The sequence below is a fragment of the Cryptomeria japonica genome, chromosome 2 (assembly GCF_030272615.1).
Source record: "Cryptomeria japonica chromosome 2, Sugi_1.0, whole genome shotgun sequence".
Classification (NCBI taxonomy): domain Eukaryota; kingdom Viridiplantae; phylum Streptophyta; class Pinopsida; order Cupressales; family Cupressaceae; genus Cryptomeria; species Cryptomeria japonica.
In genome coordinates, this window is record NC_081406.1 from 78,752,194 (window position 1) to 78,777,614 (window position 25,421).

General features: G+C 37.4%; 1 protein-coding gene across 4 annotated transcripts in view; it reads left to right on the forward strand.

Annotated features, from left to right (window-relative positions):
- The window catches only part of LOC131078866 (uncharacterized), a 226,354-nt gene that overhangs the window by 161,181 nt on the left and 39,752 nt on the right, over positions 1-25,421 (forward strand). For all 4 annotated transcript variants that reach the window (XM_058016693.2, XM_058016694.2, XM_058016695.2 and 1 more), the window contains one exon: positions 12,932-12,964. In XM_058016693.2, coding sequence (XP_057872676.2) covers positions 12,932-12,964 — 33 coding nt within the window. The remainder of the gene's footprint in view (positions 1-12,931; positions 12,965-25,421) is intronic.

The following is a 25,421-nucleotide window of genomic DNA, read 5'->3' on the forward strand; positions in this document are numbered from 1 at the left end:
TGCAGAGGGCTCAGAACCAGCAAAATATGTATGCTGGCCGACACCGGGTTGAACGAAACTTTGAGGTTGGCGATCTGGTATACCTCCGACTTCAACCGTACAGACAATCCTCCTTTCTATGGACCCTACAGGGTGGTTAGGAGGGTGGGTGAAGTTGCCTACGAGTTGGAGCTTCCTGAGGGGAGTCGGATTCACAATGTTTTTCATGTGTCATGTCTCAAGAAGGCCGTCAGGCAGCGCGTCACAGCATCCAAGGATCTGCCACCCATCGACAAAGAAGGGAAACTAATTCTGGAGCCGGCGGAGATCATCGACGTTAGAGAAAAGAGGTTGAGATCATGCATAGTCAAGGAGTTCCTTGTGCGTTGGAAGAATCTACCCATTGAGGATGCCACCTGGGAAGGCGAGCAAATTCTGGAGCATCCAAGCTTGCACTTGTTTGAGGGCAAGCAATTTCTGGCCCGGGAGGGCTGTGATGTCCCCGATGTAATTAAATAATAAATTTAATTACTTTATTGTAAGGCCCCAAATTTAATAACAATCTTTCGGGCCCTTTTATTTAATTAGATTAGACAAGTCTTGGTTGGTCGTGTCGGCCTGTTCGTAACCCTTTGGGAAGTTCCCGGAGCCCATATATATGGCCGAGTTAGTCTTTGTCTTAGGTATGCGAATTTTGGTATTTACTCTTGTTTGTGCGAATTCCAGTTGGAGTTCAGCTTGTTTGTCATTTCGGAGGTGAGAGATCCTCCCTACTTGGCATCCGCAGTTTCGATGGGAGTTCTCCTCACCCTATTCTGCTTCTGTTCCGAGTCTGTGTAATCTACTGTGAGATCATTATCAATATATTTTCTTGTGCCTGTGCGAATATTCATTATCTACACTTAAGTCTCTTGTGCCTGGAATAATAATAATTCATTCCACTATGCTATACAACTTCGGACGGCGGAACTTGGCGAGCATTCACCCACCGTACGACTCACGACCGTACACTCCCATCAACACCCACCGTACAGCTCCATCCAGCAGCCACCGTACGGCCCACTACCGTACAACCTTCACCCCATCGTACAACTCACTACCGTACACTCCCATCAACACTCGCCGTACACTCCCATCAACACCCACCGTACGGCCCACTACCATGCTCTCCTTCCAGCACCCACAGTACGACTCACTACCATACAACCTCCACTCCACCGTACAAACATCTGCACCGTACGACCCCTCCCATACCACTATACGACCACTCCTCTCACCACTGTACGACCTATCTACCGTACAAACCTTTCCCTTGCCATTTCATATGCCCTTGCCAGTTGCACCGTACGGTCAGGGAACTTTACAGGGAAGCATTCTTGCTTCATTTCAGAGTTTATTTCTGAGTATTTTATCATTCCTAAGGGTGCTGGTAAGTCTGAAAACTTCATTTTCAGACTTGTCTTCAGACTAAGTTTTCATTTCCAGCCCTACATACATGCTCAAATTTTCTTATGTTTGCCTTGGAAGGTTGATTCTCATCAAATTTGTGCATATCTAGGTGATTGCAACATGTTTTAGAAGTTTAATTTTCAGGTTGTCTTTAATTGACCTCCATTGTTGACTGCGGAAGGTGTCCTCAAACATACTTTGTGTGAAAGCACAACCTTTCACACCTTTCCTTAGTCACCGTTGATCCAGTATACTCCTTTGCACTTTAGTTTACACAATTTCTAAGTATAAGGAGGTGTTAATGAATTTCATTAGGGTTTCATACCCTAACGTTGTCACATTTCGAATCTAATTGTTAAGATCTACCAAGAGTGTGGACTATTTTCCTGACTTCATGCTCTAATTAGCTTAAAATCTTTAGGAAGTCAGGAATTCTATTAAGAATATTATTTATTTTCCTAAGTTCTAACTTCAAGCTTCGTACAGGTACGATGTTGAACTCCGAATTTAAGGAAAGAAAAGAACAACAAAAGATACTAGAGACTGGATTCTATCCAGAGCCCAAGATGTCATCCAGATGGAAGGAGATTATGGATACAAACATGCATTTCCTGAACCTGAACCTGATGTGACAGCGGATGTTTGGAGACGGAAATCAAATCCCTTCCCCAGCATATGTAAACATTATGAAGAGTGGTATTTTTCATGCTGCTGGATTTCCACAGTCCATACAATCCAGTGAGCTTATCTTGGAGTGTGCATGATGTTATGATCCTCGCTCACGAATGATCAAAACTCCTAAGGGCGTTGTTATTGCCTATCTTGCTGAGGATGCGATTCATGAGGTGTTTGGAATTCTACGTGGAGCAGATATGAAGGATGCAAGTAAGGATGAATATAAAGAGCGGTACACGAAGAAGATGGATGCATGTAAGAGTATGATAAACAAAGAATGGATGATTTAGCCTAGGCTTCATCATTCCAAGGCTCCCAAGACACTCATGTGCACAGACTTCAAAGAGGAATATAGTGACTTAGTATTGCTGCTCAACAGAGTGATGGGGATGCCGCAGTGTGCAATATTCGATGGATGGATGTTCTATTTCATCCAGGATTGTCTTAGAGGGACATTGATAAATTGTTCTAGAATCATAAGTGACAATCTGGACTTTCAGCTGAGGAATGTAGAGCTGTCCAAGTCATTCGCCATGACTTTCTACTTGGTATACCTGCTTGCACGGTTCGTTTCATACAAAGGATTGATATGCAGAGGTGAAGTCGGGAATGGACAAGGACAATTCATGAGTCATGAGTGTTATCCCCAGCTGAACTTGTATAGAATTGAAGATTATAAGAGAGTGTATTCACCATGTACATCACGCAGATGCTACAAGGCGGAATCCACAAAAAATTGTCCAAGGAGGCAACACAGCTAATAGAGAAATATGGATCGTGGTATATTCAGTTTTCCACTTTCATGTACCTTAGGATTCATGGGTTTCAATCCGAACCCTACAGGCTTCCTAGGTATCCGTCCGACAGAATGATTTTGTTGGAAGTGGTGAGACAACTTCTAGAGTTTGATTCCATTCAAAAAGAGAAGCATAGGACAGGCATGGCATTCCCTATTTCAGTTGGGAAGACATTGGAGGTTTGCCAGTCTGCCTTAGCCGCCAGCACTGCGAGTGAGGAGCTTGCATTCTATCGATTTGCAACCTTCAAGAAAAGAGGAATATTTGATCTAGATAAGAAAGTTGGAAGGATCAGGGGAGAGAAGTTCATCCACAAGGTAGACATAGAAGATTATTTTGCCAACCTGATGGATGAGTAGGCAGTGAAGAGACGAATGTGGTCTAGAATGTCAGTGGATTTCATGACGAAGTGTGGACTTTTCCTCATTCCTGATCAAGTGTTAGATTACAGGGATCATACGCATCCACAGTATGAGAATGAAATGAAGAAGGCAATCTTATTGCCTAATTGGTCAGAATCAGAAGAGATTGATCTGAATGTATTGATGAGAGAGGTCTTGAGTTTCTCCCACACATGGGTAGATATTCAGATGAATAAGTTAGTTGATATGGGTGTTTCCTTAAGTTATGAAAAGATGAAGCCGAAAGAGTCTACTTTTGAGGATGATTAGAGGACTATCAGTGATGTTAGGATTCATGCAGACGAAGAGAGTCAAGCTCCCAAGAGAAGGAAAAACATGCCAGGAGGAGTCAAGCCAGAGGGAAGAAGATTGAGGAGGTGAAGAAGAAGAAATAAAAGACTATCATTCTGCCACCTATCATTCCTTCACCACCTCTTAGTGTCTCATCAATTAAGGTGATTGAAATAACAGAGCAGAATAAGGAAACCCAACAATGTTCCAACATAGTAATACTACCAGAAAATATTCAGGAGTTACATGCCACAGCGACATCTGCTCCACCAAATGAGAATGATGATCAATCGAGATCCCCTACTGTCCTTTTGGAAGTTAGTTTGGGAAATGAGGTATACGATTTGATCAGGAATAATCCTGATGGTGATGATGATGTTATCTCCGCATTGAGAGGGTTTGATCGAGAGGTGTCTCGATGATGGTATGGAGATGGCCGCTATTCTTGATTGGCTGATGAGAAGTATGGAGAAAAGTAAGAAAATGATAGAGGTACAGCCTATTGATAACATTGATGATTACCTAGCTAGGAGTGCTAAGGAGAAGGAACCTAAGAGAGCTGAGATTTTGTCGGACATAGCTAGAGATGAGACAGGAATGTGGATTGCGCAGGTTGCTATTCCTATTGTAGGTGTGACAACGGACATTGCTACTCCTATGGATTTCCAGATTACTTTAGTTGTCCTTGGCCGTACATCAAGAGAGCAAGAGTTTCAGGAGGTTGGTGATAACCTCAAGGCAATTAGCGCAAGGTTAGACAGAGAAATTGAAGAGATAGCAAAGTACAGAGAAGAGAATATCAGACTTAGAGAGTATATTGCGGGGATAAGGCGTGAGAATCCCACTCTTATTTCCCCAATTGCTGTTGATCATGGACTACATTCACACTATGAGGCAACGAGAGATACACTCTCGGAGGTGGAAAAGTGGATTGAGAGTGCAAGAAAACAGGCGGATGATTTCCTTACTCAGTTTGTCCAGGCATATGATTGGACAACAGGGCTCGTGTTTAGAATCTAGTATTTGGAGGGAGCTTGGGAAGAATTCCGGCCTATTCAGGAGAAGACTATTCCACGCCTTAAGGCTTTGAAGAAGATTCCTAATTCCACCTTGGTCAGTGAGAATATTGTGTAGAGTGGAGACAGATACGATTTCCATGGCTGGTATTGTTCATTGGTCGTGAAGAGATCAACTTATGAGAACGCCCAGTTGAGCTGTATGGAGATGGAGGGATTGATTCATGACATTCAGATGAAGATCCTTGCCTCAATTGAGGAGTTATTGGGTGTTGATGTTAGTGATGCTAGTGCTTTACACTTAGCCGAATTAAGAGACGAGATGAAATTTATGTATTTTTGCCAGTTGGACTCTTTGAAGAAGAGTTAGATAGATGACATGATCTCTTTGTTGATTCATGTTCATAGTTCGCAGAAGCTCATTGCTAGATTGGGAGAACACTTTGGACACTTGCTCGGATTCACTAGACATGATTGATTTGCAACAGGATACCTTGCCTAGCATTTCCATGGAGGAGTTAGATTCTGTATTGGCTAGATTCTTGGAGTATGCTAGGAGAGAGAGAGATGCAAGGAGGAATCTTCTAGAAGATTCCCTATTTGATGACTAGGTATCTTTTTATTGGGCCATATGTTGGTGGCGCCATTTTTGATGTAAACCCTAATTAGGGCAATTCTAGGGTTTTGTTGGCATGATCTTGGCCATTGATCTTGTATCAATCTTGACCATCCATTTTGTAAGAGACTATATATGCCTCCTTGTCTCTCATTTGTAAGAGAGTTTTTATAGAATTGTTGGTATATGCTGCAGCTATTTGAATCTAAATCATTGTTCAATTGTTGGTGATTTTGCTCTTCAAATGTTGTCTTTGCATTCATGGTTTTGAATTCCTCCAAGTAAGATTAGAATTTTAGATTAGATTTATTTTCATGTTTGTTAGATTTAGTGAAAGATTTGTTGAATATATTTGTGTGGAATCCTTAATCCATGCCACTAGCCTCTTGCCGCTGGTAAGTGTGCCTTGTGTGGTCGATTGGAAATTTGAGTAAGCTTAACTTCAACTATTATGCGTCCCTTGACAAGCATCAACTTGGATGGTGTCAACGTTTGATGGTAATAGTTTGAAAATCCTTAAGTATACCTCAGACGATTGCACTAAGCTTGTGTCAATACCTGTTTGTGAGACCTTGCCTAGTTTGATTCCACTAGATTTGTTCATCATTTCCTACATTCTTAGGCCTAGAATAGATTCCCTGAACCCTATTCCCTTTTGCCTTTTCTTTTTAGTGTCTTGTTAGAAATTAAGTTCGGAGCTTCATTGCCAAATCCTAAGTTATCAGCATACCTATCCTAATCCATGATAAGATTGAGCATTCATGTACAACGTAAGTCCCCTTGTGATTCCAGCATTATCACATCAAACCACTGAACTTATCCACAAGTCAAGACTTGACATTTCGTAACCTTGGAGTTGTCTCATTTGATCACGAAGCATAGCATATGAGAGACTTTGTTCAAGAGAGGATAAGATACCTTGGTATTTTATTCTGTGTTCGCATGTGCATAAAAAACACATCAACAAGACCCAAGATAGGTAAGGGCTTGGATCTGTAAACTTTGAGGGAACATATTGTATTTGGTCTCTAAACGCTTTGGTAACATACATAAACTCTTCTCCCTTAAAACTGAAGTAGTAGCAGGGTCTGATATCTATATTAAGATATTATGAATAATGAAATTTATCGTCTAATGAGGAAAATAAATAAGCACTTGTTACTAACTAATAAGTTGAAGAATATCAATGACTGGCTTCATGATTGGTTTCTTAATCAATTTTAGTATATTGAAATAGATCAAGTAGGGGACATTACAAATGGTATTAGAGCTATGATCCTGCCGCAGGTATAGATGAATCAATGAATCGTTCTAGTCAATAAGAAGAATTCTAACAATACGTGTATTCACGTGTATGCTTCGTGTTTGCAAATATCCATGTGTATGCTTTGTGTTTTTCATGCGTATGCTCTGTGTTTTTGATTCATATTGGTAGATGCCTTAGTTTGAGAAAATTAAAATCGACATTGCTTGATGACAAGCAAATTTGGGAGGGGCGGACTGTAATGTCCCTACTTTGAAATATAATTTAATAATAATAACAAAATTAAAATACAAACGAAAAAAATTAAAAAAATTAAATTAAAATATAAAGAATATAATGAAATATATTTAATTAAATTTAATTAAGTTAATGAATGGTCAAAAGGCATGAAATGATAAGTTGTGACTCCCTCAAATGTGAGATATAAAAGAGAGAAGAGAACTCATTTGAAGAGGGGAGAATTTCGAAATGAGAAGTGTACATCTGAATTAAATAAGTGCAGACCTGATTATGAAAGGTTATGTCCTTTTCAAAGGGCAGAAATAATGAAGAGTTGCACTCCTTCAAAAAGTGCTAATGGTGAAAGGGTGTGTCTCTTGCCAAAGGGCATGCATGATGAAGAGGTGTGACCTTTCCCTCACATTGAGAGATATAAAGGAAAGGAATCAAAGCATCCAACAACATCACCATGGATTGGATCATATCAGAACTGTTATTAAGTTACAGACAGTAACATCTTTGTGCTTGGTGGTATGCATGGGGGTGTGTTGAAAATGTATGCTTAATATATGAAGCCTGATAATGTTGTTATGCAAAATTTAGTGGTAATATTAATATAGACTGCAATATGTATGACGGTCATACTTAATTTCATATAAATTCATAATACATGAGAAGTTAGTATAGTCATAGTTTGAATCAAGTTATTACTGTCAGTATTTAAGAAGATGGGAATGAGATGTTCCAAAGAGGGGCAGTCTAAATTCAAGCAATAGGTTAAGTCCCAAGATAGGGTGGGGATCAGAGACCCATAAGCCTTGAGGGTATAGACCCAAGATAGGTAAGGGCTTGGATCTGTAAACTTTGAGGGAACCTATTGTATTTGGTCTCTAAGCGCTATAAACCCTTCTCCCTTAAAACTGAAGTAGTAGCAGGGTCTGATATCTATAGTAAGCGATTATGAATAATGAAATTAATCGTCTAATGAGGAAAATAAATAAGCACTTGTTACTAACTAATAAGTTGAAGACGAATATCAATGATTGGCTTCATGATTAGTTTCTTAATCAATTTTAGTATATTGAAATAGATCAAGTAGGGGACATTACAAGGTTCCCTTGGGTAAAAATGTTCCTGTTGTGAAAAATAGATGTTGTTGATTCATTTGCTTTTGTATCTACATTGTTAGTCAGCTTGATATTAGTCAGTGGTTATTCGTTAATGGCTATAGCAATTGATGTAGATGCTTATGGAAGTAATCGAATGATGCATATGTTCAACAATATCGTTGCAATCTTGATTGTGGTAATGAGCTAGGTGTATAGATGGACAAATGATACAGGACAAGTAGGGAGGTCATGCCCTCACTTAATTTCTGGATAAATGCAACTTTTGGAGGTCCAAAAGTTCTCTAGTGGGGAGGATTGATCCGGGTGGATAAACGTTTCACCAAAATAGATTGTTCTAGATGCTCCATGTGGCACCTCTGTAGACTCCTCCTGTAGCGGACGGTTTGGTCTATTTGGTCAAAAGCTGGTTGGGGGAATCAAACCCCCAACCTCACATCTCCTATTTTTTTCTCCTCACCGTTGCCTCTCGAGATCCTTGCTGCTATATACAGGGCGCGACTGTTATTTGATGTAAAAATGATCCACATAATGGGGATCGTGGAGATCGAACCACCAACCCCCTCCACTTCCCGCACACTGCTCTCCGCTAGTGCGGCCCTGAGGATCGCGCAATATATCGTAGTGGGTTTAATATTTGTTAAGTGTTTGGGGTGAGCCTTGGAAATAGGGACTCGGGTTTAGTTGAGCCCACACACACACATACACACCCCCCCCAAAAAATACATTATTTTAAAACCAAGCCCGAAAACTTAAAAAAAGAATTTATAGGGTTATTTTAAGGGGATTTTTGGAGATAATATTGTTAACCCATTTTGGGGCATGTAAAATAGTATCTAAGGGGGATGATTTTTGTGTTGAAGGACATGGGAGAATTGTGAGTGAATTGTGAGAGAATTTTTGGAGAGCTAAGTAATTTGGAGAGTTAGCTTGTGATAGTGGATTGTTTGACTCTATGCATTGGGAGCTTGAGTTCAAGCTTGTTGTACTTGTTGGAGAAGGACTTTTGTAATTCATTATCATTCAAGGAGACGTGAGGAGACTTTGTAACAAGTTGAAGACCTTGTAACCTTTTTTTGGAGCATAATCAAGGATTGGTCACTCTGTTGGAGAGAGACCCGGAGACGTAGCCGTTTGGTGAACTCCGTTATCAACTCGTGTTTCTTTGTCTTCTCTTCTTTCTCTTTGTTGTTAATTCGTTGTTTAATCATTGTGATGTTTATTTAAGCATTTTAATTTCAATTTGAATTTCAAGACCTTCAATTTATTCGTTGTAAAAGTTAGCATCTCACGTGCAACAGTCATCGATCCTAACATCAGATCATAAATAGTATTATTTTTTGCAATCAGATTGTGAGTGAGATGAGAAAGGATGCAACTTACCTTTCTGAGAAATTAAAAATTTGGTAGTTATTGATGAATACATAGCCTTTTATGTATGAAGAAACATAGAAGAGCTTTGGTTTTTCTTCAAGCTTTGTTATTTTTCTTTGAAGAATTACATATGTTTCTACCAAATTTGAGGGATTTGAGTTGATTTAGACCCATTATTGACAGTTGAGTACTTGTTCCGGCAGCTTTAGATGATTTTCAAATAGTTGAAGTTGAGATATCTATCTTTGGTCTTAACCATATATTCAAAGATATGAAAATTTGGAGCAGTTTCGATTGATTCAGGGATTTACTTATAAATCTGAGATGAAGCTGGGCCTGAACTAAGATTTCTTTTCTTTCATTTGATCTAACTTCTCTTTCTCCAACATTTCTTTTTTGAATCTTTGATTTTGTGTACAAGTGAGAACAATGAATAAATGATTTTGGGGACCAATCCATCACTCCTTACACGAGTGTTTATCTTTGATATAGCCTACTGTAATGTCCCCTACTAAGTTTAGGCCTGTTTAACCATAATTAATCTATTTCCATATACTTATGACTTAACTAGATTGATTAGGAAACAATTCCATCTTAACATGAACCAAATCTAATATTTTTATTTGTCTGATTTAGACATTATATATATAATCCTTATTCTGATTTGAGCATCTAAATAAACAAATAAATGAATTATATTGTATTATAAATCATTTATATATTTATTAGTTACCTATTTATTTATTTTGGATCGGAGTTACCTATTATATGATTTATTAAATAATACTGCAGAGCAGTTTCCAGAAATTATTATAATAATTATATTATTATTAATATTTATATAATTATTAAAATTCTGCATCAGAATATTATCAGGCTTCACATATTAAGCATGCTTATTGAACGCATCTCTGTACATTCCACCAAGGATAAGGACGTTGCTATCTGTAAACTTTATAACCGTTCTGAACTGGTCTTCTCCCCTTTTTTCCTGCTTTTATTTCTAATTCCAAACTCTATTAATATGTGTCTCATTTATCTTTGAAGAGACACGTCTTATTACAAAAGAGATCTCTTTGAGAAGAGACATTACTTAATAGCCACCATTTCATTTGCAACACATTAATCATTTTGTTTGATATAGATCTCACCACTTCAAAATATTTACGGTTTATGTTTTGACCAAGTTATACACTTACCACTTGAATTCTTCTGTCCAGGTCCTCCTTGTGAATGAGTTTTGCCCACGTCTACTGTATTCTCATTATACTTCCTTTAACAAATCGCTAACTTATAAAACAATTCCATATTATTTATATTTGGTATGGCAACTTGTTGTAATCTTGGACCATGAATCGCTTAGATAAATTTAAACAAATTGCTGCATGGATATTGCTGTTCTGTGTATGGGCCTCATAATACGATCGTCATTCCAGAACTGATTATTTAGAAAACATAATCTCTGAATTTTCTTTGATCACTTACTCTGATAATTACGTAGCTTGTTTATAGAATCAGTCCTACTTAGTTGACATCGACTTCTTCTAAATTAGTGCCACTGTGGCCATGGTTTTGTTAGTTATGAATAATACATGAATATCTATCTTCAGAATATTATCATTAATGAATATTAATTAAATAATAATATTAATTAATAAACAAGTATTTAATAATTTCAATTAATCATTCATTAATAAATATTATATTAATTAGTAATAATAATTTCATTTAGGTTTTATATATATAATGATCAGGGAAGGGACATGACACCTATTCTAGAGTTGCCATCAGGTTCATTTGGACAAAGATTTGGGTTACTTGATAACCCTTGATTATTTACTTTGGATAGAGAAATCAGTAGCAACATCTTATGTATCACAAGCCATTGTTGGCATCATTGTATCATGAAAAGGTGATAATTATTTGTTCTCTAGCAAGTCTCTCAGGGGTAGTAGGTAATTTGGGTCTGTTCATTACATTTGAGGGATTGAAGTTTTTGCAAGGTGCACCTTTATATGGCTGATTTGGTGTATTTTTCAAAAAATTGATGCTCCATGAGATCATTTTGTTCACCACATTTTGCAATAGTGGATGAACTGAACTTTGGATTAGAGGACAGATTGAATTTCTCTTGAGTTCCACAATGGTGATCATATCAGTTTCCAGCTTGACTACTTGGGATTGAGCCTCTTCAAGTTGATATATTTCACATGTTTTGATTAAAAATGTGATCTTGAAAGGGAGTTCATTGATGAAGTGGCTTAACAATGTTTGAGGAGAAGTGGCTTAGTGTCATGTTGATCTTTCCAACAACATGGTGGAAATAGGGAATGAATTCTCACATAGACTCATTGTAATATTTCTTTGAAGTTGATAACAGCACAAGCAAGCAATGTCCATCTTTAGTTTGCTTGAAAGGGGTAAGAAAATTTTCAGTCATGTGGTCCCAAACCGTGATGGAACTAGTAGCAAGATGGTGAAACCATTCATATGTCCCTCCCAAGTTTTAACAAAAAGCTGAGGTGCCACATTTTCGTGAGAAACTGCAGATATATTGCAAGGTGTGGTGAAGGTTGAAATGTGTTCGTTTAGGTGTTGAATGCCATCATCCTTGAATTTTGGAGACTCCTTTCTGGAGCCCTCTGAAATCTTGTGAGCTTGAAATGCAAGAGGCCCAATATTATTTCCCTAAGGCAGGAGAAGAGGTGGAAGTTGATTCTTGTCACAATTGTTGTGATCACCCATCATATGATCAAGTGATTCTTTGTCTAGTGCAAAATGTACTTTGATGAGTTCATGAATGGATGGAAGATAACTTTTGCTTGTGGATGGTTGATCAAAAGATGGAAAGGTATTTTGAGAAGGATCCACTTTCCTTTGAGACATTGTGTAAACTTTATAAGCCAGATTTCTTTGATTCCAAGCAGGAGGTTGTTTTCCTTAATACAAGGAGCTCTTTTCTTTTCTTTGTCTGGTATGATGGTGGTTGCTCTTCAGTTTTTAGGATTTTTCTTTTGATTGGAAGCAAAATTCCTTAGACTATCTAGAATGTTATCTTGTTCTTGTTCAATTCTGATTTTAATTAGGTTGCAAAATAGGAGCTTCATGAGCCCAAATGGTCATTTCTCATGTGAAAGAGATTTTCAGCAATGCATGCCCCATGGTGGGTGCTAAAGCTTGCCATTTATGCCCACTATACAATTTTATTATGGGGGTTTGCATGGAAAAAAAATACTGGAAAACAAATTTGATCCATCTTTTCGATCTCAAAGGTTGGAGCACAAGATTTGAAAGTTCTATAATGCAGAATGATGATTTTCTATTAATGCAGCTATATGATAGTACCATCTATTGATTAAAGCAGAGATTGTTTGTGGTCATCTTTTGAAGTTGATTTAAATTTTTTCATCTCATCAATTCACACGATCCCCGTGATCTTTGTTGTTATTTTTTGTTTCGACGGAACTAGAGTAGTCTTTCATTGTTAGGAGAATTGCTTAATTCCTAATTAATTGCATGTCATTTATTCTTCCTAGTGACTAGGTTTATACTTCCTATATTCTCAGGCTTGCAATAAAATGATTATATTGACAATGAAAAGAAATAGGTCTCAAATATATTCCTTATTAATAATTGATAAAAGATTTGAATCTTTATGTTCTTTTACTAATCCGTACTTTAAATTCTAAATCATTTTTTTGTTTTCACTGTACTTATCTGCAGCCCTTGCGCACAAGGACACAATTTTTTGTAAAGGTATGGTGTACAACTTAGTAGCATATTTGCAATTATTCCTCTAATGAAGATTAACTTTGTTGATCTTAAAGATACATTTGTTAATGGACTACAAGGAGTCTTTATACAGGGGGAATGGACAATTGGCTTATTATTACAGAGTAACAACGGGATACAGCTTTTAAACCTAAGAGATTGACTGTGAACTTTGGAACTAGGGGTATTTAAATCAGATAAACTTAAACAGAGCCACATTAATGATGCATACATTCAATGTTAAGATTGTCTTCTAAATTCCCAAAGTATACTATAAAGAGCACACGGTTATACTGAGAGGGGGTGGGGGGTGAATCAGTATAACAATAAATTTTTACCAATTTCCACTTTATCAATCACAATAACATTATTCACTAACTTTAAATAATCATGCACATAAGGAGAACACAATATTTACGTGGAAACTGTGATGGGAAAAACCATGACAATTTAATCCTTTTATATATTTCCTCTTTTACAATGTTTGTAGGCACCAACCTACTAGAGGCACCAACCCCTAACTTAGTTTGTGAGCACCAACCCACTGGAAGCACCAATTCCCACTTCTGAATTTGTAGGCACCAACCTACTAGAGGCATCAACCCCTAATTCAATTTGTGAGAACCAACCCACTGGAAGCACCAACTCCCAATATGAGTCACCAACCTTAACAATATTAATTTCCACCTTGACAATGTTGCTATCTCAACGGATGATGGACAATTGCAAACTCCTCCACAAATTATGTTTTCTTCAATGGATGACAAAAACTCTCTCTATGTCTTCATTAAAATTTCCTTCTTATTCTCTTTTTTAAATCTACCCAAACTCTTCTCAATCTTGTATAAAACTTTTAACAACACTGATTACAATAATCTTATAAATCTGCTCATGACCATTGCTTGTAATCTATTCATAAACTTCTTATATTGACTGCAGTACCTTATGCATATCTGCAGATGTTCTTCTAATTGGATCTGGTGTAATTTTGATTCAGATCTGCATATTATATATTCTCCTTATGCCTTGACTCTCTTTCCAGCATTACACACAACCCCCACGCACAATCCAAACAATGAATTGCATTTCCCTTTTATATCTTTCACATAACCTTTCATAGAAAGGTTGTGACTTTTTAACCCAATCGGTGGTGACTTTTCTAAACCATCATATTGTTTTCCTTGCTAATTGATCTGCTCTCTTCTCTAACCGTACCTTGTATATTAACAATTATTACAAACTTTGATTGATTCCTTTTCTATACTCTAACCGCACCTCTTCATGAATAAATGCTATCTTCTAATGTGTATTGCAAATCGTACCTTTTCAAATTACACCTTCTCATTAATGAATTGTTGTTTAGTTGTTTGCACATTTTCTTATCAAATCGCATCTCATGCAAATTAATATTAAATCACTATTTTGTAATTTTCTTAATGAATCGTGGCTTGTCTCTAAGATGATCATAATAATGAATCGTTTTATCCTGAATCTCAAACTTAGTGTTCTTTAGACTGTTGTAGCCAATGGAATCGCTGCCTGTCTATAATGTTATATTATATTCTAAATGCTGTAATTTATTCATCATTTAATCACTGTTGCTTATCTTAATGTTGCTTAGTCGGTTTGCAAAGTCGACTGTAGTATCTTTTCTTCAAACATTGCTTACGTGCATTGACCTTGCTGTTGTATATTTATAAATCTTCAATTGTTGCTCTTATACATAATCGATTCCTCTAATCAAATCATTGAGGCTTATTGATGCTTAACAAACATTTATTGCTGCCATTTGATATATATAAATGTTGGCTTTGTGATTGCTGCTTTCTTCATTAATCAAAAGCACTACCATTAATTCATATATCACTTTTCTAGGAATTGCACATTTGACTCTTTACTAATCGCACCATCACTTAACTCGGTCTTCAACAATAATTAGAGCACTCACCTTGGTCTTTTATGAATCGTTGTTTACACCTTTTCATTAATGAGTCTTCATACAGATTTCTGACTTTTGCAGATCGCTGATTATTTCAGATTGCTTTAATAGTTTGAACTTTGGACAACCTGCCACCATGCAGATATATTGTTGCTATTATTTGTCATAATTAGAGCACTCACCTTGGTCTTTTATGAATCGTTGTTTACACCTTTTCATTAATGAGTCTTCATACAGATTTCTGACTTTTGCAGATCGCTGATTATTTCAGATTGCTTTAATAGTTTGAACTTTGGACAACCTGCCACCATGTAGATAGATTGTTGCTATTATTTGTCATAAGGAGGATCGCTATTTCTTTGCAGTCGATGCTTCACCATATTCTTCAGTCGAGTGCATTGTCGATTACTTCAATTGTTGCGCATAACTTCCTTTATTAATCCGCTCAGAAATTCACTGCTGTTAATAATGAAATCATTCAAGCATGTAGTCGACAGTATAAAGGACACTAGTTGCTGTTCAGTCATTCAATGTTTATTAATTCAGAACTTGACAATGGTAGCCTCCTATTTTTGTTTATTAAATTTGCCATCATTTTTTTTCCTTAAGACACAATCACTGTCTTTAATAACAGCTGCCTTAACCAAATTCATTAAGATCATCTTTACCATCTTAATGAAGTCGCTGCTCCATTTGCTGTTTAAAATGTCGACCATATCCATAGAATGGTGCAATAAAACATGAAGTCGACTCCATTCCTAATGATACCATCCTCCAATGAAGTCAGCCATACATAAAAATTAATCTGTTTATGTCTAATTGCTGCCTCTATTTACCTCAAAGTAACCGGATCTGTAATGTATCTGGATTTTTTAGTGCATTAGTTTCATCAACAGGTGCAAGAGGCTTTTGTAACATGAAGATCAGAAGATTGAATTTGTCACTGCAACTAACCAAATGGACCAGAATATAATCTTCTAATTCGTCAGCATTTTCAACATAATAATCTTATCTATAATCTTCATCCATTTAGCAGTCTGTTTGCTGACATATCTTCTGACTAGTCACTGTTCTTTTCAAGTGTAAGTGCTACTTTAATACATATATCTTTGTTTCTTAACATCTTGCCATTAAGATCTAATCAATGCTTCTTTGTCACTCATGCATAACTGACATGAATTATGCCTTAATACAATAACAAACATGTTCATTCTTCATCATATACCCTGTCCCCTTTATCTTGACATTAATGACAATCTTGTTTTGGCCTTTGACATCAATGACAATATTTCCAACTTACTATTGTGGCTTTCATTCAGAATTTACATGTGCCATGTGCAAACTTGCTTTAGAACAAGTATACAATAAGATCCCACACGCACTAAAGGAAGAAAAGATCGAGCTACCTGATGATGATGCAATAATCCAGAAGAGATGCCTATAGTACAGAAAATTGCATCGCTAAAAGAACCTGAAAAACCCTATGACTGTCAGAAGCAATGCCAGCCTCCACAAAATGAAAATCAAACTTGGACTCTACGATTTGATGGATCTGATTCCAAGAAGGGAGCTGGGGCTGGCTTTGAATTAATCAGTTCATCAAGAGAGGCATATCTCGCTGCTCATAGGTTGCAATTTCCATGTACCAACAACGTAGTGGAGTATGAGTCCTTGATTCACAGGTTGCTTCTAGCCATCAAAAAAGGAGTCAAGACACTACATGCATTTGGAGACTCTGAAGTGGTCGTCAAGCAAGTAAGAAAGAAATATGTCTGCCATGATAAAAGATTGACCCATTATTGCAATAGAGTTTGGGACTTGATAGAGAACTTCGAGGCATTTAATATCAAATCAATTTATCGCTCAAAGAATCAAGTGGCAAATTCACTAGTCCAAGTTGCAAGCTCGTTGGAACCACTCAATATGGAAGGATTGAAGAAATTCACGGTTGAATTGACATCGGTACCATTTGTCCCAGATAACATTACCAACTTTCAGGGATTTGATGACGACAAGCATATTCTAGAATTTTTGACAAATTCAGACATATTCCTTACACAAATCATTGATGAGGAAGAAGCTGAGGAAGCTAAGTTCAATCCAGAAGGAATTATGAACCTAAAGACGAACACTATCCCAAGAGGGATGATTCAATCTGAAAGGATCTTCGATGCAGATAATTTGAATTCGCTCAAGTACTAGAGTACCCAAGGAGACAAATGCGAAACGATAAATTTGGGGACTAATGAAGAGGTCAAGTACGCGCTAGTCCTTTTTCAACATAGAATAGAATGCTAAGTATCCTATCCTCTCTTGAATAAAGAAATCCCTAATGCTGTTCGGACTGATCAAAGGGGATAACCTCAAGGTTCAAACTTTCAGGTCTTGATTGCTCAGGATAACTCAGTGATTGATGTGTTTTGCTGGTAAATATGAGGGGACGTACAAATGCAACAAGCTGACTTGGATTTGACGATGCTTTGAATCTCAAGATGGAAAAATAAATAACAAAAGGGATAGGGTTTAGGAATCATAAGGACAATGATAGTAACAATTAGTGTTGCGGGTAGATAGATTTCACATAACTAATTCCTGTTTTGCCAGGGATATACTCGCAACTTCACAAGAATAGTGCAAGCTCCAAGGGATAAAAGGATTTTCAGACTATAAATATTCATTCAGGCACCCAATTCTGGTGCAGTCTGAGACAAATACCCACAGTTGAACTAAGAACAATCATTAGGTTCACACTAACTATGCATAGGGACCGACAATCAACAAGCCTCCAATGATATGAACTTGAAATCACATCAAATACCCTCACACTTCACCATAAAAGACTTGAACTCTAACTCTAACTAGCCACATGAAAAGAAACCATGCAAACATAAGAGAACAAATGACAAACACCATATTTCAATGTTTATTTATTTGTTTCAATTGCCATTACAACAATTACTACTCAGCTGTCCTACTCTACTTCTACTCCTAATTTGCTAGTTGTCTAATTGTTCTAATTCCTAAAAATCTAACTATCTAACCCTTTGCAAAGAGAGAGGCACTGCCCTTTTATAGCTTTTACATTTTGAATCAAAGGCTAGGATTGAAACCATCCAATGGCTTTGATCTACCTTCTAGAAGCCTGATAGCTTTAGCCCATGCCTAGTAACTCTCATTTCTCCCGACTTCCCCCTTTTCAACCACTTCTTCAACTACTTGCAATTGTTCTCAATTAATTCTGCTAGAGGACAAAGTTTTGCTGGGCATGAAGTAAATCAAGTAGCTAAGAAATAACTAACTTGTGTCCCCTTTGTTTTAAATTGCATTAAATAGGGCCGACAAGTAGCCATTTTACAATAAGGCCATTTTTTTACAAACAGATTCAATTTGCTGTCAATTCCAGCTGTGCATTTCTGATTCTACCCTTCTTGTAGCATTATGTGTGATCATCAACCTTCAATCTCATGCTCTGGACTTCAACTTGTTGTCTTGCGGGTGGTTGCCCTTTCTATCCTTGGGACACATTCTTCATTGGCGCTGCAAGCCGCTGAGATGTTCTTCTTTATGACCACTCAGTCATTTCACGCCTTAGACTTGAAAAGACAGAAAATTATTCAGCATCGCTGTGAGTTGATGTCAACGCATGAATGCTAATAAAATCTGGTTTTCTCTTTATTGATCTGGAAATGCCCCTTGAGACTCCATGAAGGTATTCTCAGGTGTGGAGATAGTTTATATGTCTTCTACGATTTCATCCCCCAAAACCAAAAGACTGAAATTATGCATTTGACAGGATAATAAGGACGAACAAAAACGCAAACAAACTTCACTGCATATCACCAAGATTCGAACTTTATTGTTTTCGAATCAATTTTCCTATGCCTCACAATTACTTACTTCAGGGTTTTACTTGGGCTTTGATTGGCTTCAACAAACCTTAAAACAATGATATTTTCCTTGATCTTAACATATTTAATGCTTGGTGTTTCATTGCTTAAAGGGAGCTCTAGGTCAATTTTGTTTTCGCCTTCTAACACTAAGCACCTCAACTTTTAAACGCCTTATGGATTTGTTTCAAGTCTTTTGACCTTCCTTGGGATTATTATCAATATTAGCCAAGGCTTCTTAAGAAGGCGAAATGACAAATGAATTACTCGAAAGTGCTGAACTTTATTTTTCATCTTTATTTCATTAATTATGCCTTGACACCTTTTGGTGTTTTCATTGGCATTGCTAAGGAGAAACTTTTCATTTCCCCCATTTTTTTTTAAAAGAACGCCTAAGCTCAATGATTCTAACTATGACAATTATGTGGGAGGGGGGGGGGGGGGGGGTTTCTATCGGGTTTAGTAGGCAACATGGAGTGGCTTTGTTTTGTAATATTTTGATCTTTATTGCCTTGGCTCAACTTTGACTTTGAACTTTTGTTGGGCCCTTCAAATTTGAATATCTGAATACCATACCTGGTGTTTCTTTCGGCCTTGTGAAGCGTTTATTTTTTGCAATGCTCAGTATTTTACTTGACACTTCAACTTGAATCCATATTTCTTCAAAATCGCTCTTTTGACCATTTTCAAGGTTCCCTTCAGGCTTTTTATCGGCCCTTTATGGGGTGAGGTGAAGGTGATTGGCTTTTGAAAAGAATATGAGCTTTATTAATTCGATCTCTCCTTCTTGGCGTATATCTTTGTTTTTTGGCATATTACAAGAGGTCAAAACGACGACCTTCGATTCTGACCCTCATATCTAAAATGGTCGACTTTTTAATCTTGTTCAATTTTCTAATATCGTATGGGCATAATTCGGTATTTTTATCGGTGAAATTATGGAGGCCGAAATGCAATATCTTGCTGTGAGCATTGGTCTCTTCTCATCGTGTTAGCATTTTTGAGGTTTAGTTTGGCGCGGATGAAGATGTCAAAAGAAAGGAGTCGAATTTTTGTTTGTTCTGATTTGAGCCTGAATGTTATTATAGTTTCGATTTTTACCTTGGCCTTATGAATTTGTTTTGACGCTTCTTGGGATTTTTGATGGGGTTTGCATTGGTTTCAGAAAGCTTGAAATTGTGGTTTTGAACTCATTTTTGAGCTTACCTTTCCGTATTTCTCATGGCATCTAGAGGAGCTTAGAGGGGCATGATATTGCTACGCCCTCTTTCATTCTCTGGAATTATCCTCGACTTATTCATTGGCATTTTTCAAAGGCAATGGCTAACGGACCTTAGCAAATATGATTTTAAAATGAAGACATCCGAAGTCGCTTCTTCCTAAGTGCTTGTCTAATATCCTTCGACATTTTGTTTGGGGATATGAAGGCAATGTCCAGATTTTCTTACTCCTACCTGCTTGTTTGGGCTCAGTTCTCTCTCTTAGCGGAGCAAGTTATAGGCAGGGGGTCCTTGTCAAAGATGGGGTGGGCTGTGCATCGCACAACAAATGGCCATTTGGGTGGGAAATTTTCTTTAACATTTCAAGGATGACTATCTAGTTCGAACCCAAAATCTTTGGTCTATACCCCACAGACCAAACCAAATGACAAAAGACAAACTCAAAGCAAAAATGAAGTTACAAACCGAGTCAAGTCACTGATCTTGGGAATCAAGTGTGTGCAGTGAAGTTCATTCCAGCTTAAAGAAAGTTGAAACATCATTGTTCACTCATAGCAAGCTACGTGGGGCAACTCGAACTCCAAAAGAAACCTAGCTATTGCCCTGCTGCCAACGAGCGTCTATAGCCTCAGTGAGGTTATCACCTGTAAGCTCATAGAGATTGCTCTATTTCCAATAAATTTTCTTTTTGAATACTAGTAGAGGTGTCTACACTCTCAAAGCCAAGCATTTTTTGATATTTCTTTTGATTATTTCTCTTTTTATTTTTATTTTCACTCTTTTGGGATGTAAGCAATGAAGCCTACATGGGATTGAGCGTTACAGTGGTCACTGAAGCAGAGCTTCATATTTTTCACTTGCAATGACTTCCTTTTGACAAAACAACATACCTAAGCAATATTAAGCGTAAAATATGCGGTGATCGCAACATTGGTGACAAGACATGATATGCAACTATATTTTTAAAATGAGTAAGCTTTGGACCAAATGAATTGACTATGGGGTCAACCGTCAATTAGGTGCCCTACAAAAGTCGACATTCAGGAAACAAACTGGAAAACATCCTGACTTCATACACCAAAGTTGAGCAAAACTCACATACCCCCACAAAAAACGACAGGGAGACAACCCCTTCCGAAAGCAAACCTACGCTAAAGCACATGAAGCAAAACTACCTTAAAGTAGAAAACAAGAAAGCCAAACTAAAAACAGAAAAACAAACTACTCTAAAACAGAAAAGAAAAACCCAAACTAACTATATTCAAGGAGACGTCAAAAGAAAGGAGACGAATCTAAAAAGAAACCAATGCTAAGAGCCAATGCTACAAAAATCCTAACTCGCCCCTCGATTCTGACCTTCGATTCTGACCAATCCTAATGATGATGTAATGTCCCTACTAGTTAGAGATCATTGTCCTGCAAAAAAAACTATTAGAATGCAACAATATATATATAACTAATCTAGTTTGCAATTAAATTTCAATTACTTAATTAAAACTAATCTCAATTCTTATCTAATAAAACGGATATGAGTGTAGTACTGGGACATGTCCTTAGGCGGTTGTAATGCTCGCCTTCTTGGAACCCATCTTGGTTCCAAGCCATACCAAGAAATCGAGGGATAATTCGATTACTGTCTTGGATGTAACATCTTACATCCAAGCCTACCAAGGAAGACCATCATATATGACCAATTCCTTGCCTTGGATGATGCATCTCATCATCCAAGTCTACCAGAGAGGACTGGCCAGATCCGTCTCTTCTTGGGTGAGCCTTTGACACCCAAGCCATAACATATATGCATATGAATACTCAGTATATACTGCCTACCAGGGATTATCATAATCCCTGACTTAGGTTAAGGGGATTTCCTCCCAATAGCCTCCATCATATAGCCACATTATTCATATAACATTCTACATTTCATTATCATTTTTCAATCCATAATTTATGCCTACATTTACATATTCCTTAATTCCCATTATTGATCCTACATACATATAAATATTCTACATCCATTCATATATCTATACTGCATACATACATATATAAAGACCGCATCCATACATATAGACACATACTGCATACATACATATATAAATACCACATACATACATATATATACATGCTGCATACATACATATATATATATATACCGCATACATATACCTGAGACAAACAGATTTATTAAAAAAACTACAACTCTGTCAACGTGATTTGTGATTAATCACCTACGACAATGCTATTTGTACCATATATGTGTGTGTGTGGCACACACGTCCACACACACATATTTCCTTGTGACCTACAGACTGACCGCTTACCTTTTCGCTGTCTGTGGTGCAGCCTTCCCGTTTTCCTCCCTTATTACTTCTCCCGTGCCCCCCACTAGCCATGCGTTTGTTTTTGTTATATACCCATGGAGGGGGATGGTTGTGTCCCTCCACGGGGTTCCTTCCGGGGAAGGGGTGTGATGGTGGTCGCAGCCCAGGCTACGACTCCCGTCCCACCACTTCCCTTCGGAGGGAAGGGGTGTGACAGTAGTCGCAGCCGAAGGGAAGGGGTGTGATGGTGGTCGCAGCCCAGGCTACGACTCCCGTCCGACCACTTCCCTTCGGAGGGAAGGGGTGTGACGGTAGTTGCAGCCTAGGCTGCGACTGCCGTCCCACCACTTCCCGCGGGGGGAAGGCCCCCCGTGGTGTTTATGCACGTAACTTATTAAACCATATGTCATGTAATATTTAAATATATTCATTTAATAATTCATATTTCCATCTTTTAATATATTTATATATATCAACATTTTCTAATAGTTTATTTCATATATTAACTTTATTTAATATATTAATATTATTTAATAATTCATTTCCTCTTTTAATATATGAATGTAATGTCCCCACTTTAGCAGTTGACCAAGTGTATGTGCGTTAGCCTAGCTCTACATGGTCCCGAGGGCTAACGAAGGGTTTAAGGGGATCCTGGAGTGTTTTGGCCTAATCATTTCCAGTTTGGGCCAAAATGGAGTTGATTTACTTAGTTTCAGGCATACTTACTATTTTTAGTAAGTCAGCAGGACACAACGGAGACTAGTTTTGGTGATTGGATTCGATACTCCTCGGTGAGAGCTTTCTGATGAGCTATCACTCATGCCATTCGGAGTCCGATTGCTAATATATTTTAATGCCTGAAGTGTTATTAAAGTAACATTTAATTTAATTGTAAAATATTAAAGTGTTACTTTAATATTTATTTTATGGGGATGTGTGCAAATCAAAGGGGCACCCAAGGGAGACATAAGTGAATATTTTAATATGTTTTATATTGCACATCTTTTATTACACATTGCTCAAGTGAGTTGGGTCGACCCTTGGAAAAAGAATAAAAGGAAGCTTTTGTGGCTTCATTCAGCAGGTTGGATATGAGAAGAAATTGATGTGTGAGTTGTAGATTCGTTCTTGGCATTAGAGGACGCCTATCCTCTCTTGTGACATTCTAGACGTCATTCCTTTGGGGTTTGGCCTTTGGAATCCATTGCTATCAGCTTCATTATCAGGCAGATTGGGCACATTTCTAGCTACAGGCAACAACACTATTCACTCAGGCACTATTCACGTGACACTATTCACGCAACACTGTTCACGTGGTACTGTTCATGCCGTACTGTTCACGCTGTACTGTTCATGCGGGTACTGTTCACACGGTCACTATTCACGCGGGTACTATTCATGTCACTGTAGCAGCAGGATTGAAAATATTTGTTGGAGCATTTTGTCTATAATGTTGGAGTAATCAGTGAGTTGATAATCTGCCATGTATTTGATTTTATTAAAATCTGAAAATAACATCTTATCAGTAGTAGTTCAATTTCCAGCTTGCATATTATTGTAGTTTCATTCTTGTTCATATTCTGTGATTTCAATTCCATGTAAAACAAACCAACATTCCATTTCCGGAGCCATAAGGGAATTTAAAACATTAAACGGAGAAATAAGGAGTTGGATGCAAACTGTTTGATAAAATTCCTAGCAGCAGTTGGTATGGTTTTTGGGCATTCCAGGGTGTCCATTACAATGAACATTATTTAATATATTAACATCATTTTAATAATTGACTTTATCACATTTCAAGAATAAATATTAATATATATTAATTAAATAATTTATTTAATAAATAAATAAATTTCAAAGAATCATTCGTTGTTAATCATTATATTAATCAATAGTAATACTTGCCTCATTTAGGATATATGTAACGATCAAGGAGGGGACATGACAGATGACCTTCAATTTTGACCCTCGCATCTAAAAAGGCCAACGTTTTAATCTTGTTCAATTTTCTAATACCGTATGGACATGATTTAGTATTTTTATCAGCAAAATTAAGGAGGCCGAAATGCGACTTTTACCCTTTCGAAGCAAGAAATCTCGAACATAGTTTTGCTCTTGCTCTTAGCATTGCTTTCTTCTCATTGCGTTAGCATTTTCAGCGTTTAGTTTGGCGCGAATGAGGACGTCAAAAGAAAGGAGTTGAATTTTTGTTCTGGTTTGAGCTTGAATGTTAATGTAGTTTCGACTTTTACTTTGGCCTTATGAATTTCTTTTGACCCTTCTTCGGATTTTTGACAAGGTTTGCATTGGTTTCAGAAAGCTTGAAATTGTGCTTTTGAACCCATTTTTGAGCTTACCTTTCGGTATTTGTCATGCCATCTGGAGGAGTTTAGAGGGGCACAATATTTGTAAGCCCCCTTTCATTCTCCAGAACTATCTTCGGCTTATTCATTGGCGTTTTTCAGAGGTGATGGCAAACATACCTTAGCAAATATGATCTTAAAAAGAAGACATTTGAATTCGCTTCTTCTTGAGTGCTTGCTTGATATCATTCGACATTTTGTTTAGGGATATGAAGGCAATGTCCAAAATTTCTCACTTCTACCTACTTGTTTGGGATCAATTCTCTCTTTTAGCGGAGCAGGTTACAAGCAGGGGGTTGTCATCAAAGATGGGGTAGGGTGTGGATCGCACAACACAACCAAATGGGATACATTTGCATACCGAAGGATGCCTTTTGAGTTGATAAATGCTGGAGCTACATTTCAAAGAGCTATGGATATTGCATTCCAAGACTTGGTAGGAAAGTGCATCATCATCTATATGGACGACCTCACTGTATTCTTAAAGAAAGAGAACACAACGTCCTGAATCTCAAGAAAATATTTCGAAGGTATAGGAGATATGGAATTTAACTTAATCCAAAGAAGTGCATGTTTGGGGTTACAGAGGGCAAATTGCTAGGATATGTAATATCAAAAAAGGGAATTATCCATCGATCCCAATAGAATAGAAGCTATATCTAAGATCAACATGCCTACTAGTAAGAAAGAATTGAAGTCTTTCTTT